This window comes from Gobio gobio (genome assembly GCF_949357685.1).
Source record: "Gobio gobio genome assembly, chromosome: 13".
NCBI lineage: Eukaryota > Metazoa > Chordata > Actinopteri > Cypriniformes > Gobionidae > Gobio > Gobio gobio.
The window spans coordinates 12375524-12394118 of NC_137106.1; the positions used below are offsets into that span (position 1 = coordinate 12375524).

The window sequence follows — 18595 nt, forward strand, 5'->3', positions numbered from 1 at the left end:
CGGTCCTTGACCAATGAAACCTGCGATAGACTCCAGACCTTCTGCCGGCAGTCTGAAGGTCTGGCTACGCGAGACTAGGGAACACCTAACCCTGATTATAAGCCTAAACTTGACATCAACTGTAAACTTGTCCCTCAAATCTGATTGGTTGGTTGGAATGTTTTTCCAGGATCAACAAGGATGTTGAATCAAGAACATGCTGCACTTGGTGAAATCACATTCATCAGTGATTGAGCTGCTGTCAGCCTGAACACACATTGACTCTTCACTCGGATACTGCTCTTTCCCAAAGTGCTCAGTGGTGCCATCCACCCTGATTAGCTTATTAATAGTCAAGAACACCCACAATCCCTTGCAGCAATTACTTTTCCTTCCCTGTTCTTCACCTTTCTGCAGGCAGCTGTACTTCTAAACAGATTGAAGAGTTGATTTATTGTTTTCTTTAATTTCCATAAACTCTGGCTAAAGAGATAAATAAAGCAAGAGCACTCTGGAGAGTTTCCAAGCAGTCTCTGCAAATCAACTATTTTAATTAGTTGCAGAAAATAAGCCGGTGAGCATGTATAAATATGCATGCGTAAGTGAGTCTCTAGTGCAATGTAAGGAGGCATTGTTAGTTTAATGAAGTTTAACTATTAGCCCTGGGTCACATAAAACTCCAAGGAGTTATGAGTTCTGCTCTCAAACTTTGTGAGCTGCCTATCTAGACAGCATTTTAAGTCCAAATTATTGTTACCAGGCATCACCTGTGGGCTTTATGTAGAAAGCAATCACTGTAATGGGGAAAAACACCTAAGTTGGAGAGATTTGACTATAAATATATTTAATTCAATACTGAACTAAGCAACATGCTAACTCCCTTGGTTGTGAGTTGCCTCTCTTTTATATATAAATAATAATAGAGGTAATTGTGACTTTTTATCTCACAATTATGACTGTTTTTCTCACAGTCCAAGTTTTGTACACTGATGAGTCATAACATTATGACCACCTTCCTAATATCCACGTGATGTAAAAGAAAACGTGATTCATCAGACCAGTCCACCTTCTTCCATTGCTCCGTGGTCCAGTTCTGATGCTCACGTGCCCACTGTTGACGCTTTCACCGGTGGCCATGAATCAGTATGGGCACCCTGACTGGTCTGTGGCTATGCAGTCACATACGCAACAAACTGCGATGCACTGTATATTCTGACACCTTTCTATCAGAACCAACATTTACATCTGTTAACTCAACAGTAAAAGATATAAACTAAAAAAACTGCAATAAAAAAGTCAGAATAATGCATAATAAATTCGCTATTCAGAGAAAATTTGTGAAATATAAACTCAGAATTGCAAAACATTAGAATTGTAAGATAAAAATGCAATTTCAGTTTTATTTTTTATTCCGTGGTGTAAACAGGCTTTCCTATAGGATGCGGACAGCAAGGCAGCTTACAAGATCTGGGAATATCGTTAAGTTAAGTTAAGTTAAACATGCAGACAAGTGCTTATAGTTTGTCTTGCAGCAACAGACTGCAATTTAAGCTTAAAGAAGCTTTGGGAAAAAATAGTCTGTGTTTACAGCAGCCTCAATGCTGACTGGCTGCCCATCCAGGGTTTGACGAGGCACTGACAGCTGGAGTGATCCATGAGAAGATGAATGGGAGGGTGACAGACAGATGGGAGACAGTATTGTGGGTTATCCAAACAATTCGGGAGAAAACTGGTTTCTTTTTCAAGCCCCAGTGAACAGGAAAAGGCATTTAAGTTTCTTACAGTTGAGATCGATCTTTGATGGATAGGTGATTGGGAAATACCTGCATTCTTTTCTGCATGGACCCTGGAGATTGAAGAGGTTCATGTCTATAAGCAACTGCAAAAATAAAGTAATTCGACTGTAAACTACACATGAAAGGTACATTTTGCTAACTTCGACCACATGTGCATTATGTAGGCTACTTTTTAAATATGGCTAGCTAACTGAAGACAGTTTTTTAGAAGGATTTTTGCTGGTCAGTAATCTGGATTAATATGACTAAATTTCTCAGAAAACATATGCAAGATTAAATTGAGCACAGTAATCACGTTTTCTTCGCTTTAGTAAGGTTTAGTACAACTGATTCGAAAGCAGGCCAGTGTTTAAGAGAGGTTTTGATCTTTTGACTGTGTGATGCACGTTAGCTTTGATTTATGAAACCTGACACTTTTTCCAAATTTATAGACATTTTAATTGATTAATTGATATTGGAATCGTATAATTTATTGTGTAATTTTGGGAATTTTTATAGGCTTTTTATCCAGCACTCAACGTAAAGTGGTTGTAACTATAATAGATAGATGGATGGATGGATGGATGGATGGATGGATGGATGGATGGATGGAGAGTTTATTGGTATAATGCACAGCAAAAGTAAAGCTGTGATTGAACAATTACAATAAAGAAATTACAATTGCAATTTGAGAAAGCTGTGTAATAAGTAAAGTTGTATCATACGCATGCAGAATACAAATAATAATGCCACTGACAGAGGATATAATCAATCAGACTGTAATGAGAGAGTGCCAACTGTGGTCTGTGAAACATCTGTGTTTCTAATGACCCTGTGTCTCATTCTCCCGTGGTGTGTGTGTGTGTGTGTGTGTGTGTGTGTGTGTGTGTGTGTGTGTGTGTGTGTGTGTGTGTGTGTGTGTGTGTGTGTGTGTGTGTGTGTGTGTGTGTGTGTGTGTGTGTGTGTGTGTGTGTGTGTGTGTGTGTGTGTGTGTGTGTGTGTGTGTGTGTGTGTGTGTGTGTGTGTGTGTGTGTGTGTGTGTGTGTGTGTGTGTGTGCATGCGTGCGTGTGTGATTGTCTTACTGCAGATTGTGTTACTGGTTTTCACTGGTTTTTTTCATTCATTTATTCATTCATTCAACTTGCAACAATTGAAATGACTTATAAAATAACAGTCTAAACTATATTATGTAGACTACCAACAAATGGTGTCAGAATTTTTTTTAAATGTTTTTGAAAGAATTCTTTTCTGCTCACCAAGGCTGCATTTATTTGATTAAAAATACAGTAATATTACAAAATACTATTACAATAAAAGAAAAAGTGTTTTATATTTTAATATATTGTAAAATGTCATTTATTCCTGTGATGGCAAAGCTGAAATTCTTCATAAATCATTCTAATATGTAGATTTTGTGCTCAAGAAACAGTTATTGTTGAAACTGTGATAAATTTTTTTGACAAATAGAGAGTTCAGATGATATAGATATTGTAACAATGTAAACGTATTTCCTCTCACCTTTGATCAGTTTAATGCATCCTTGCTGAATAAAAGTAATAAAGTATTTCTTAAAAAAAAGAAATCTTACTGACCCCAAACATTTGAACATCACACTGCCAATATTTATAACTCCATTTCTACAAAATAAGAGCAGTGAAGTTTTTACATTTATGTCTTATAATAATGCATAATTAATTAATCACAAATTAATGTGAACTTTGTATCGTTTTTTAAATAGTCCTAGAAATAATCATAGTAAAGCTGATTAATCATACAAGGTATCGGGATTCTTTAATTAATCTAAAATCTGTTAATAAATCTCAAGATAAAGCAATTTTTTAAAACTCATAATTAGGTTCACATTTGAGAAGCTATAGCACCACCATTTTTTTATTGGCAGCCAAGGAAAGTCAAACCCCATATGCTCTTATTACACACATGCACACACACTGATATGGATGTCGGTACACGCACATGCACGCACACACACACACACGCCGTCCTATGCTCCTGTAATTACACCCATAGAGGCCCAGAGGATCTCAGAGCTCCTGGTCTATAGCTTACATTATAACCCTGTTTAGGAATCCCTCCTGGGCTACAGTGCGTTTGGGTGGTTTGACCATGGCATATGTGTGTGCGTTTGTGTTAGCGGTCCACAGGGATTAGCTTTGGATGTGGTCTTTAGCTTTTTAGAGTATAGTAAATGTGTATTAATGGCCTGCTGTGAAAAGACCCAGCGCTCACCTTTTCACTACAGGGTGTGTGGCAACAGCTGTTCCTGGGACTTTCACGCAACCTCAGAAAAGCTCCTCCCTCACATACCTGCAGCAAAAGTGCCAAATCACCTTTGCCAGTTGCTGGAGGCTCAGTCAAGTCACCTTTATTTATAGTGCTTTCAAACAGATTGTTTCAAAGCAACTTTACAGTGATAAACAGGAAAATAACGATTCAATGATGATTCAATTCATCTTATGTTTTTTCTCTCTTTTCACCTTCTCATTTGTCAGCTGTATCTTCTGCGTCTCCCTTTCCTTTCTCTCTTTTTTCACTCACATGTATCTCTGTGGCTCATCCCCCACCCTTGTATTCTCTGTCCTTTCCCCACACTCATATCTCATCATCATTAGTTTTAGAGACAGTCTGACTAGCGGGCTGAGGGCACACATGTAGTCATTTATCCTTCTGTTCGCTTTCTGTTCTTTAGTGCATCACTAATCAGCAGATAGGCCCCTGCATTCATCCCCAGAGCTTCATAAAAACCCGGAGCTGACTGCCAATAAAGTCACACAATGGCCAACTACAAGCCCCAAGGCTAGGGGTCTAACCCTCATCTTACCTCTTATCCTGTCTCTCTCGCTCACTCTCTCTCACTTCTCAATTTTTTATTAATTCTCTTTCTGGCACTGGTAGACGGATGATACCATCCTAATGGCGGTACATTTTACTGTACCGCAGCAACTACATGTATGTCTTCAAGTCCATGCGAAATCAGAATTCACCCCATGTAGAGTCTTAAAGTGCCCCTATTATGCTATTTTATCTTTCTAATTTTGTTTTAGATGTCTCCTGCAATAGGTTTACATGCACCTCATTTCTCAAAGAGTCTGAAAACGGTTAGTTCAAAGATTCAGTCTCTCTAAACCCCTTTTTTCTGAGAGCCTGCTCTGCTCTGATTGGTCAAACGGCCCAGTCTGTTGTGATTGGTCAACCGCTTACGTCACGTGTCAGAAACCAAACACCTATTACCATATTTTAATTATAGCTCTGCGTCTTCCTCAGCGCTTTATAAACAGTGACTCAAAAAGTAACAGTGCCGTCGTTTTTTCATATTTTCCGTATGAATTCCAGCGCGTGTTCTCATCCTTTTGAAATACAGCAAAGTGGATTCACACACAGCACTGAGAACAGCGTCTTCTCGACATGTCGACAACATTAACCAAACTCTTCCAGTCTCAGCCACAAGCACAGTGTTTAAGGGCGGGGCAAAGTTGTTCGCAGGCAGCCAATGAAGATCAGAGGCTGGCATTGTGCAAATGTGTTACATTGTCATGTAAATAGGTGTGTAACAGGAATTGAGACTGGAATCGCTGACGACTTGTTTTTGGCATTTCAGAATCGATTCTATCTTGACAATTACTTTACTTGTAAGTGCACTTTGATCTTTAAACCTTTGCAGATCTTTTACATCCACAAACAGCTATATTACACACTGCATGAAAGGTACAGTATATTTGAAAAAGCAATGGGCACTTTAACACAAGTTCCTGGTCTTGTTATTCACGATTCTGTCTGTTTTTTCAAGGATTGTAAAACAGGTTTGCAATTTTTCACTAAAATTAAACTTGCTCTACCTCTGAAATGACTTACTTTTTCAAACCCCTCCAAGCAACTGGCTTCATTCTGATATGTAACAACCACTTTTCAGTGGTTCAAGTGCAGATGGATAAAATCCCACCTTTCATTTTTCATTGAAAATCCTGTTTAACCTTGAAAATGTCAGATTACATCCAACCACACATAAAAGATTGGGGTCAGTACAATTTTGAAAGAGGTTTTGAAATAATGTTCTTATGCTCACCAAGACTGCATTTATTTGATCAAATGTAGTAAAAACAGTAATCATTTTACTTTTTTAAACAACAGTTTCCTATTTGAAAATGTCATTTGTTCCTGTGACGCAAAGCTGGATTTTCAGCATCATTACTCCAGCCTTCAGGGTCACATGATCCTTCAGAAACCATTCTAATAGGCTGATTTCGTGCTTAAGACCACATTTCTTATGATTATTATCAATAATTATCATCAATGTTGAAAACAATTGTGCAGTGTAATATTAAAAAAAAATCTTGACGCCAAACTTTTGTGTGTAAATATAGTGTAAATCATAAACGTCATGAAAACATCTGTAGAATGTCGTTCTACCATTTGACATGAAACATTTTAGAAATAAATTGCAGATGAGCAAACATTCTAAAGTGACACACACACACGCACATGTTTTATCAACCATGTTTTATCACTCCCAACTCGTCACATATTGACGCTCGGTCAGGACCCTTCGTCGTCAATTTTCAAAGCACAGGAGCACACTTTAGCTTAAATTTTCGACATGCAGGGTGCTCCATTCATTTATTGTATTAATTTTTTTTATTTACGCTATACCAAACCCCATTCCAAAACCTACCCATTTGTGTATTTTATGAAATAAAACACAGGATATAGCCGACTGAAGACACAATTTATTCAAAAAGTACAAATATTCCAAGTGTTCCGGGGCCAAACGATTGATTTGTGTGAAGGAAATCCCCAAAAGCGATCAGCGTCTCCATCGGCCAAAGATCACAATCAAAAAATGCCTTCTGAAGACATATTACGTCAGCTTTGATAGTGAAATTGCATTGGCTCTCGTGTGTCTCGCGACCAATTGCGTCAACTGAAATGAATGGACTTCCCTACATGTCAGAAAATGACTCTAAAGGTGTACCCTGTGCGTTAAAAAGTGAAGCCAAACACTCTAAAAAAAAAGGCTCGTAATCATAGGGGAACCTTTTTTAGTGCTATATAGCACCAATTTTGGTGCTTCAGTGGTTCTTCAGCGGTTCTTCAGAGGTGCTATATAGCACCTTAGTCAAAGAACCGGTGAAGAACCTCTGAAGAACCGCTGAAGAACCTCTGAAGAACCGCTGAAGCACCACTGAAGCACCAAAATTGGTGCTATATAGCACTAAAAAAGGTTCCCCTATGATTACGAGCCAAGAACCATTTTTGGTGCTATATAGAACCTTTTTTTTTTTAGAGTGAAGGGATCCTGACCAAGCGTCAATATGTGACGAGTTGGAGTGAGACCGTGTAGGTTTTATGGGGACTTTCCATAGACATAATGATTTTTATACTGTAAAACTGTATATTCTATCTTCTAACACTAACCCTACTCCTAAACCAACTCCTACCCATCACACAAAACGTTCTGCATTTTTACAAACCCAAAAACATCACTTAGTATGATTTATAAGCTGTTTTCCTCATGGGGACCAAAAAATGACCCTACAAGGACAAGGATGTTGGATATTGCATCTTTGTGGGGACATTTTGTCCCCATCATGAAGGGTTTACCTGAACCACACACACACATATGTCTGATTCGCTATCTTTGTGGGTACTCTCCATAGATGTAATGGTTTTTATACTGTACAAACTGTATATTCTAACGTCAATTTAGGTCCCCACGGTGACACGAGTCCCCATGGGTCTGTGCATTCAGGTTGAAGTCCCCACCAGGATAGAAAAATATGAAAACACATACCCAGGCTACGATATTCGAATATTTATCTAAATGATCATCTTTAAATATTCATGCCCTTTTGAATAGTCCCACATAGAATATTTTGTAATTGGACTTTAGCACACCTGAGCTGAGAAGTTTAAATTCAGGGCGCAAATCACAAACATATCCGCCTGCATTGCCAACCATCTGTAGGAGAGCCCATATTTTATTTAACAGAGGAGTTGAGGATGATTTTTGCTTGCATATTGAAGTCTGTTTGAGGGGTTTGTGTAGTAATTATGATTTAATTGCAGTAAATATCCTAATTTAGTGGTAGTCCCTTTGGGCTCTCGCTCATCCAGGTTACTACTGTGGCTCTGAGAAAACCAGGCTCCATAAACATTAATGCAGTCCTGGGCTTCATTCAGTCATTAATACTGATCTAGAGTGTGAGATTTGTCTCACATTCGACCAGAAGTGTGTGTGGATGTGAAAGAGTAATTACAGCATTAGAAACGAGTGCTGCGAATGAATAGTTTGCTGTGAAATTAGCATTCTGTCATCATATCACCCTCATGTCATTCCAAACCTGTGGTTTCTATCTTTTGTGGAACACAAGAGAAAAAATGTCCATGAATAGATGACTGAATTTTCATTTTTAAGTGAGGAATCCCTTTAAAATCCATACAAGCATGTAATTAATTTCCTATCAATTCACATGTTTAAGTGTTTTAATACAGGCGCCTGGTTAATCCTTTATTTTCGGTTGTAGTATCATGATAAGTGATCTTGTATTGTAGCAATAGTTACCTGCTCCGAGCACTTCATTGTGTTTGAGTGCGAGTACACAGACATAAGCCCCTGTCCATCAGGTAGACTGGCGTCATGCCCCTGGCACTGAATGGGAGATGATTATTTTCATGCTGGGTCTCTTGTCATATCTCTCCCTGCTGGGAGTCTTATCAAATGTAAATACACGCCGCAATGTGCTTCATGCCCGGGCTCAGCTGTTGTTTTCTTTACACCCTAACGCCCACCACCCCACCCCGCCGCTCAATCCTTCCACCCACAAAACTCTCACTTTTCAGCTCTGCTTAGTTTGAAATATTATAATTACGATGAGGCTTCTGGGACAACTAGGAAAATCTTATCTAAATGTCTGCAGGCTATGGCTGTGCTGGTTTTGATCAGCAAAACTCACCCAAATACACATGGTTCTGCATATTTTTTTAAATGACTGGCTAATAAAATGTTATTGTTATAAAAACAATGAGCATTTTCATTATTAATGTTACTTTGAAATGATTCGTTATTTTAGACCGTGAGCATGGATAAATCTTGAAATAAGTATAATATAAAAGTAATGATATTATTTTATTCTATATTCTTTACAACATAAAATATAACATTTATATATAATTATAATATTTATATAAACATAAAATGATAATTCATTTATCAGGCCTATTATTTGTATTATTATAAATAAATGTAAAAGTATTTTTTTTATTTAAAAGATTTACAGCATTAAAAAATAATAATAATAAATAAATAAATAAATAAATAAATAAATAAATAAATAAATAAATAAATAAATAAATAAATAAATAAATAAAAATAAATAAATAAATAAATAAATAAATAAATAAATAAATAAATAAATAAATAAACACACACATACACACACATTCTAAAATTAATAATAATATTATTATTAGTGATACTACAATGATAATAATAATAAGGTATTTATTATTATTGTTGTTGTTGTTGGTGTTTAAAAAATTATTTAAAAAATAGATATAATATATTTTTCAGTTTTTAATTTTCAAAATACAGAGATTTGTAGATATAGCTAGCTCATATATATAGAATATATAATTATATAATTATAATTATAGCTAAAATACAAAACAAATTGTTATCGTTGTTGCTGTTGCTGCTGTTGGGGTTGATTACAGAAAGATCATTATTTATTTATTTATTAGAATTTTCAAATTTCAGAGATTTAAAACTTTGTACTGTTATTTTTAGACACCATGCCAGAATTCATCTGCAAAACATAATGAAAACAAGCATTATTTATACCTGTAACAGCTCTTTTCTCCTCTTTTTTCTCCTCTCTGTAGGACCCTGGATTTGCTTCCTTTATCATTGACCAGCTGCAAGTGCCTGATTGGCCGCTGAAAGGAGGACATGGAGGAACGAGGTGCCAGGTGTGCGGAGCCCCTGCACAGCAGCTAAAACAGCAGGCACTTCAGACTCTCCAAGAGCGGTACCCTGGTTCCGACATGCCATCCCTGCCTTCCAACACCTTCCCTGGGCATCCCACCAGGCTGACGACTCACAACGTGGTCACTCTTTCCTCCAGACCTACCAAATCGAGGATACCTCACCCAGCGCACAGCGTCCTGCCTGTGGGGGAGCGGCAACGTGAGCTGGGCTGGTCTCAGAGCCCTTCTCCCAGCGCTGGTGCGCTGAAACCCAGTGTGCAGGTGACCATGGGAGGAAGACCTCTGACGGGGACCATCAGCTCAGTCACCATTCAAGCCCAGCAGTATTTAGAGGGCATGTGGAGCATCTCGCGCGTCAATAACTTCCTGCCTCAGCCAAACCCGGTATGCAACCCAGCCACAAGATATTTTGCGGCAACACGTTTGTGGCTTATTAGCATGCACAATACTAAGATGTTGGCTGTTATTAGTACTTATAGAACACATATTAATGCCTAATTCTGCATTGCCATATTCTACATCCCTTAATCCTACCCAATACCTAAACTAACTATTAATAAGCAGTAATTGGGAGTTTATTAAGGTAAAAGTTGTAGTTAATAGTTAGTTGATAGTGAGAATTTGACCCTAATCTAAATTGTGACCTCTTTTGTTTATGCATTTAATGAACTGGTGATCATTTGATCTGATGTATCAAATCACATTTACTACTATACTAAAAAACAAACTCCTAATGTGTTCCATTTATACGTGATCATGTGTATCCCCTGCAAAGAATTCATCGTCCACAGTAAGAGTAGAGTATAGGGGTTGAAAATAACAGTAATTTGGATGCACTTTGACATCTTTCCAAGTCAAATGTGCTGCTGTTATTTTCATATAATGTTTGATGGGTATGGAAAAGTTCACTTTGAAGGGCTTTTTGAAGCAGATTGTTCTGAAGTCCTCAGCATGGCATCAGTTATAACGCTGGGTCCAGTGTGAGCTGCAGCTGTCTGATTGAATCGCAGTTGAAAACACCTGCATAACTGAATCACATTAGACATGGAGAGCATGCTTGAAACATAATGCACTGAGACTGTGTGTTAATATTTTATGCTGTCTCATTTACAGATTTTACATTGTCAGTGCACCTGTTGATTTATGGAAATGAGTATCACGTTGCCAATGAATGTAGCAGGGATCGGTATTGCTGTTCCAGTTACACTTTACAATGAGGTTTACTATGAGGTAGTATGCACTACCATTCAAAAGTTTGGGGTCAGTAAGATAAAAAAAAAAAAAAAAATCATAGTTTTATCCAGCAATGGCAAAAACTGCCTTCTAAAAATCAGCATCTTTAGAAACACTTTGCACAACTCAGGATTTCAGTGGCATATGTATTTCATCTTAACATTGTAATATACATCATCTACATAATTAATCCGCTATGTTGCTAAATATAACAAATTTTCATAGCACCAAATAAAATACCGGGGGGTTACCCGGCTTCTCTTGAGACCCTGCTTCACAGCATAGTAATGATATGCTAAAGCCCGCCCACATGTTGACGTGATTGGTTACAAGGTAGTTTGTGACGTCAGAAACACCAGCTATTTCAAACCGTGTTCACTGGACTTGAACAGTAGTGTATATACACTGATCAGGCATAACATTATGACACTGACAGGTGAAGTGAATAACACTGATTATCTCTTCACCATGGCACGTGGTAGTGGGTGTGATATATAATTAGGTAGCAAGTGAACATTTTGCCCTCAAAGTTGATGTGTTTGAAGCAGGAAAAATGGGCAAGCGTAAGGATTTAAGCGAGTTTTACAAGGGCCAAATTGTGATGGCTAGACGACTGGTTCAGAGCATCTCCAAAACTGCAGCTCTTGTGGGGTGTTCCCGGCCTGCAGTGGTCAGTATCTATCAAAAGTGCTCCAAGGAAGAACAGGGGTGAACCGGCGACAGGGTCATGGGTGGCCAAGGCTCATTGATGCATGTGGGAGTGAAGGCTGGCCCCGAGCTACTGTAGCTCAAAATGCTCAAGAAATGAATGCTGGTTCTGATAGAAAGGTGTCAGAATACACAGTGCATTGCAGTTTGTTGCGTATGGGGCTGCATAGCCGCAGACCAGTCAGGGTGCCAATGCTGACCCCTGTCCACCGCCGAAAGCACCAATAGTGGGCATGTGAGCATCAGAACAGGACCATGGATCAATGAAAGAAGGTGGTCTGGTCCGATGAATCACATTTCTTTTACATCACTTGGATGGCCGGGTCACTTACCTGGGGAACATTTTGCAACAATTACCTAAGCATTGTTGCAGATCATGTACACCCTTTCATGGAAACGGTATTCCCTGGTGACTGTGGCCTCTTTCAGCAGATAATGCGCCCTGACACAAAGCAAAAATGTTTCAGGAATGGTTTGAGGAGCACAACAACGAGTTTGAGGTGTTGAATTGGCCTCCAAATTCCTTAGATCTCAATCCAATCGAGCATCTGTGGGATGTGCTGAACAAACAAGTCCGATCCATGGAGGCCTCACCTCGCAACTTACAGGACTTAAAGGATCTGCTGCTAACATATTGGTGCCAGATAACACAGAACACCTTCAGGGGTCTAGTGGAGTCCATGCCTCAACGGGTCAAGGCTGTTTTGGCAGCAAAAGGGGGACAAACACAATTTTAGGAAGGTCATAATGTTATGCCTGATCGGTGTATACATCAATTAAAATAAAAGCATATATATTTATTGTTATTGACTGGTGACAATAATCGTATACATTGCCCGCAGCCATATATTGATCAATCACCAGAATGCAGGTTTGGCAGATTGAGAGTTTGAGGAGTTCATTTTATTACTCTTGTGTTTTATTGACTGCCTGCCTTACTGCACTGTTACATTCCACAGTGGACTGCTGAAGCTGTATAAGTGTACAGCTTCAGCATGTTAATCTAAACAAAACTCACCACCACAGGTGGACAGCTCAACTATTCCTGTCTGTCTTCAGAGCGGTATCTAATTGTAATACATACCACATCTTTTTTGTGCTGTTGATGTTGCTTTTACAATCTTTTGCAGTTGCCTCTGACAGAGCCTTTTTGTTCCTGTCAACAGTTACATCTATTGACAAAGGGGGGTTTACAATAGTGATGCCTGTGCATTTGCTTTTTGCGTTAATGTCAACAAGTGCTTTTAACCGACACTGAAGCTTTTAGCTACCAGCGTGTGCTTGTGCACTGACAAAGCAAAAAGCCTTTTTATACTGGTCCGATATGTCTTGAAAAACCAACAGAAGCTGTCTGCCTTGCGGTACTTACCCGAACACATGACTCGCACATGTAGTTTATGCATGAACGGGAATAGCTCTGAGCTCTATGCTTTCCCCTAGTTCAAAGATATGCATTGTATAATTTGGAACGGCTCCTTCCTTTCATTAGATTGGAGGGCTGACAATAATACATGCAGTGCACTGGGACTTCTGCAGAGCCTTGAGCAAAGAGCTTTAACTCATCTGATTTCTGTGGGGAGGAATGACAAGCGGCAGGAGGAAAGAGGAGGAGACAAAGCCATTGAGATGCACTGAGTCTGACAGGAAGTATTTGGAGGGCCCTTGTGTTCTGTGAAGTAGATTTTTAGGTCTGTGCTAGTGGGTGAAGATACATCACTACTTTTGAAGCAGGTGAGAGTTCCTGAAAAGCAAGACGTAAAACATCAAATGGCAAGGAGTACTTTGATGCGGAATCAGGGCATTCACCATCAACACGAGATGAAGAAGTTGACAGCTGTCAAGTTTAGATTCAAACACACGCCTGAAATGCTTAAACAGACAGCACTTACTACACTATATTGTCAAAAGTTTTTGGACGCAAAGGCAGGCCTTTACATGCACATGAACTTTAATGGCATCCCATTCTTAATCCGTAGGGTTTAATATGGAGTTGGCCCACCCTTTGCAGCTATAACAGCTTCAACTCTTTTGGGAAGGCTTCCCACAAGGTTTAGGAGTGTGTTTCTGGGAACAATTTGTGAGGTCAGGCACTGATGTTGGACAAGAAGGCCTAATTCATCCCAAAAGGTGTTCTATCAGGTTGAGGTGAGAACTCTGTGCAGGCCAGTCAAGTTCCTCCACACCAAACTCACTCATCAATGTCTTCATGGACTTTGCTTTGTGCACTGGTGCGCAGTCATGTTGGAACAGGAAGGGGGCATCCCCAAACTGTTCCCACAAAGTTGGGAGCATGGAATTGTCCAAAATGTCTTGGTATGCTGAAGCATTCAGAGTTCCTTTCACTGGAACTGAGGGGCCAAGCTCAACCCCTGAAAAACAACCCCCACACCATAATCCCCCCTCCACAAAACTTTACACTTGGCACAATGCAGTCAGGCAAGTACCGTTCTCCTGGCAACCGGTAAACCCAGACTCGTCCATCGGATTGCCAGACAGAAAAGCATGATTCGTCACTCCAGAGAACACGTCTCCACTGCTCTAGAGTCCAGTGGCGGTGTGCTTTACACCACTTCATCTGACGCTTTGCATTGCACTTGGTGATGTAAGGCTTGGATGCAGCTGCCTGGCCATGGAAACCCATTCCATGAAGCTCTCTACGCACTGTTCTTGAGCTAATTGATGTTTTATAAACAAATTTCGGGAGGAACACATTCAGGAAATTAAAACTGTTAAGTGGAGCAGACCCAGATAATTAAACCTAATTGAACACAAGAGGAGCTCATTAAAAAATCAACGATAGGAGGTGTATATAGACTGCCGATTTACCTTCCTGTCGTTGACAGTTTCTTAGCATCCCTCCACCACCCCTTCTCCTCACTTAATTAAACTCACATAAGACATCAAATTAATATATGTAGTCTAGTTCTAGACTATTTCCATCACGGGGGGGTACTCTGGGTTCGGGCAAAATTCCAAGCCCGGAGCCCTCCCCCGGACAGCACGCCAAATACGCATAATATTTACTCTATTTAATTTGATGTAAGTGTGAACTCGTGAATCTGAAGGCCACACGAAGTGTGGAGGTCTGTAGCTATTGATTCTGCAGAAAGTTGGTGACTTCTGCGCACAGTTGCTGTTGTTCCCAATTGCTTCCACTGACATTATAATACAATTAACAGTTGACCGTGGAATATTTAGTAGTAGGGTTGTAACAGTATGAGATTTTCACGGTAGGATAGTCTTCTCAGAAAATATCATGGTTTCATAGTATACGATATTAAGCAATCAAAACAGTGGGGTTTTATTTGGTTGAACAAATTCTTGAAAGCATTTGTTTGTTTTGTTTCTTCAAATTTCATTGATCAAATTACATTTAATAATTTGTTATAGATTAGTTTAACAACTTATATTTATTAATAATTTATTAAAATTCTGAAATTCTTGATTGACTGTATTCTTCTATTCTGTACTGATTTAATACAAATATACTATCAAAAAATGGTGGTAATGAAATGAATGCTTAAAACTTTAACAATTTAAATAATGTTTTAAAATTGTAATCAAATGAAAATAACTTTTATCTTTTTATGTTTTGGCTGCACAAAAGAGATTTCTTAAATTAAAATATGGGCGGAAAATATATATTCCTTAAACAATGTTTCAAATAAATTGTAGTAGCGGCTGTTGATGATTATTATTATTAATTTTTTTGAGAAGTACATTCTATTGTACAATCATAATTTCTGTCAATTTCTTTGCGTTAACTTTTATTTTGACGGGTTGAGGTGAAGAGCTTTGAGTTTCTTGGTGTATTTGACAGTATTTTTTCTCAAATAAAAGAATTAAATGATTATTAAGCGTTCTCTCAGAGCAGGTCTGGAGATGTTTGTCTTCATTTCCTTGTATAGTGAGACGGCAGATGCAGTGAAACTCTATGAGCATTGCGCGTACTTAAGTATGTAGTACATGAAGCCAGCGCCGCTCATTCACAGAGAGAGACACGCAAAACAAACAGATTATATTTATAAAGCAGTTTTTTTGCGCTTTAATATTCACAGACACTAGACCGTGTCGTGATTTGACAGCTCTGTGTTCAATTTATTCATCAATCCTTCAAATCGCGGTCGTTTTAGGAGACATATGCGTTATACTGTAAATTCCATTGTCATGACTGGATTCCGGGATTTACTCTGCATCACAGAAATCATAAAGCCTTAACCTTAAGTTATAAACAGGACATACATGTGCACGGAGGGATGTGTCCTCAAATATAGGTAAACATGTTTTATATGTTTCCTCCTTTTCAGGATATCTGTCTTTGAGGACAACCACTCGTTTTTTTTTCTTCAATATCCAAAGCATTCCCGCTCTGCAAATTTCAAGTTAACTTTTAAAATATAGATAGAAATTAGAGATAACAGCCTCTGTTTCAGACTGAACGTGGAGCAAGTTGAGAGTCTAGTAATGTGGAAAGTTGCTATGCGCAGGACTTTGTCTGATTAACCCCCCCCCCCCCCCCCCCCCCAATACCGTAGATAAGCAAATGTACACGGTATGATAATCATGTGTGTGTATACCGTGGTATACCTCCATAGCAGTATATCGTTACAACCGTTTTTAGTAGTGAGGTAATTTCACAAATGGACTTATTGCACAGGTGGCAACCTATCACGGTACCAAGCTTGAATTCACTGAGCTCCTGAGAGCGACCCATTCTTTCACAAATGTTTGTAGAAGCGTCTGCATGCCTAGGTGCTTGATTTTATACACATGTGGCCATGGAAGTGATTGTAACTCCTGAATTCAATGATTTGGAGGGGTGTCCCTATACTTTTGGCAATATAGTATATGTTAAAACCATTGCATTCCATTTAGGTCCTTTGGATTACCTTGATAAAAACCATGATGCATGGATATGTATCATGGTAACAAGTGATTACAATATTCAAGTACCATGATATTACCATCTGATAATACCAGTGTGCTTCCATCATAATATTTGTTTATATAGGAGTATAAAAACACATTCAGACACACACTTAAGAAAGTGTATATAATTTTCATGTTTTTACACATCATAGCCGCACTTCCGACATGAAGTCTGCACCAAAAGCGACAGCTTAATCTTGATTCCTCTTAAGCTTGTTTTGGCCAAATTTTAAGACAGTATCGCAATAATCATTTTCAGTGAGGATTTCCAGAATGCATTGCAATGAGCACAGTGAAGCTAGGCGCATTCTATGATAAAAATATATCATCTGACGAGTAGCACCTTTATAAAGAGTCTTGAGAGCATGTTACTGTCAGCTTTATTGCTCTTTACTCAAGCTGGCAGATAAAATTATTAGAGCATATCGAGGTGGGATTTTCCACGTGGGCTTTATATGGGCTGGAATGACCTACTGGTCTACTGGGAGCCCCAAAACAGGAATCCTTAAGCAGCATGAACAGACTGTGATCTACTTCCCTCTGAGCTGGAGAAAGAAGGGGATAGAGAGAGAGAGAGAGAGAGAGAGAGAGAGAGAGAGAGAGAGAGAGAGAGGGGGGGGGTGGGGGGGGGGGAGACTTTTTGACTTTTGACAGACCCTTTATTATACATAATTAAAAAAAGACATTAACACATATTTAAATCACATTCACATGACCACCAAATAAGTATATTATATTGTATTCCTACATATCCAATGTAAAAACACTCAATAAATAAATTACATTACCAATTAAAAACCAACCCTCCAAACTCACTCACTGTAACCAGTGTATCCTTAACACCCCATCGCCATTTAAAGAAAAGAACATTATTAATGTGTATTCTATAACCACTCGTGCTTCCACTAAAGATTTAAATAAAGCCACCAGATTTTTCATCTCATTTGTCCTGATGAGATTTCAGAATTGCTCATTTAGCTTGTCCTATTACAAAATTAGCAAGTACACATTGTTCTTGTAAGGATTTCCTATAACAACAGCCCAATATAAATAAACTATTAGTATATACAAAACCCAATTTGGTTATTATTTTTCTCAACAGTACAAAAATAGGATCATGTCAAAACAGAGAGAGAGAGAGAGAAAGAAAGAGAGAGATTATGCTGCTCCTTTTCAAAAGCGAAGGGAAAGACACAGAGATTCAGGAGGAGATGTGAATAGCTGGATTTTCTGGACTCTGGTGGGGTGTTTACAGGGTGTAGGGTGTAGCATAAAGAGAATACCTGATTTTATCGAATGCTGGGAGCTCTCTGCAGCTGTACTTTAATGACCCGACCTGGGGATACAGCGTGCGCACCTCGTGCTCTGTGTCTGACACTCATGAAAACAGCTTGACTGGAGGGCTTAAGTCCTCAAAAACCCATAGTGGTTTTTTTTTTGACAGCTGCTTCAATGTGTGTGTGAATGTGTGTCTAATGTCTGTGTTTGTGTGTCCCAAATTCGGTCTCGCTCCAACTGTGTAGCCCCTTAAACATCCTGTTGATGTGAAACCTGACACTCGTTTCTTCTTTATCTGTACGTGGGGATTACCATTCTGTCCAGATAGACACCATTCGCTGTCAGTGTGACGCTGTTTTGATTTATCACGGCTCATCTGAAATCGGAATGCCATGCGTTGTGATATGACTTTGTCATGTCACAGATCCAGCATGGTGTTTTTTTTTGTGCCTGTGAATGCATGGGTGCCAAGTTCATCTGAGCCCTTTGCAGACATAAAAACCTGGACACTGTAAAACAGCTCGCATAAAAAGTGGCAGGAACAACTATTGTGTACTTGAGTGTAGACATTCACAGAGAATTTCGTTTAAGTCATGTCCACATGAACACACATTGGCCAGTTCTACAACCGAACTGACAGACATAACAACTATTGATTCCAGCCATAAACAGAAAGCAAATTAAAGACGTA

The 18595-nt window shown here is 38.8% G+C and overlaps 1 protein-coding gene across 1 annotated transcript in view; it reads left to right on the forward strand.

Moving 5' to 3' along the window:
* The window catches only part of kif26ab (kinesin family member 26Ab), a 115291-nt gene that overhangs the window by 40060 nt on the left and 56636 nt on the right, over positions 1-18595 (forward strand). Inside the window, exon 3 of the mRNA XM_079832914.1 lies at positions 9652-10140. Coding sequence (XP_079689040.1) covers positions 9652-10140 — 489 coding nt within the window. The remainder of the gene's footprint in view (positions 1-9651; positions 10141-18595) is intronic.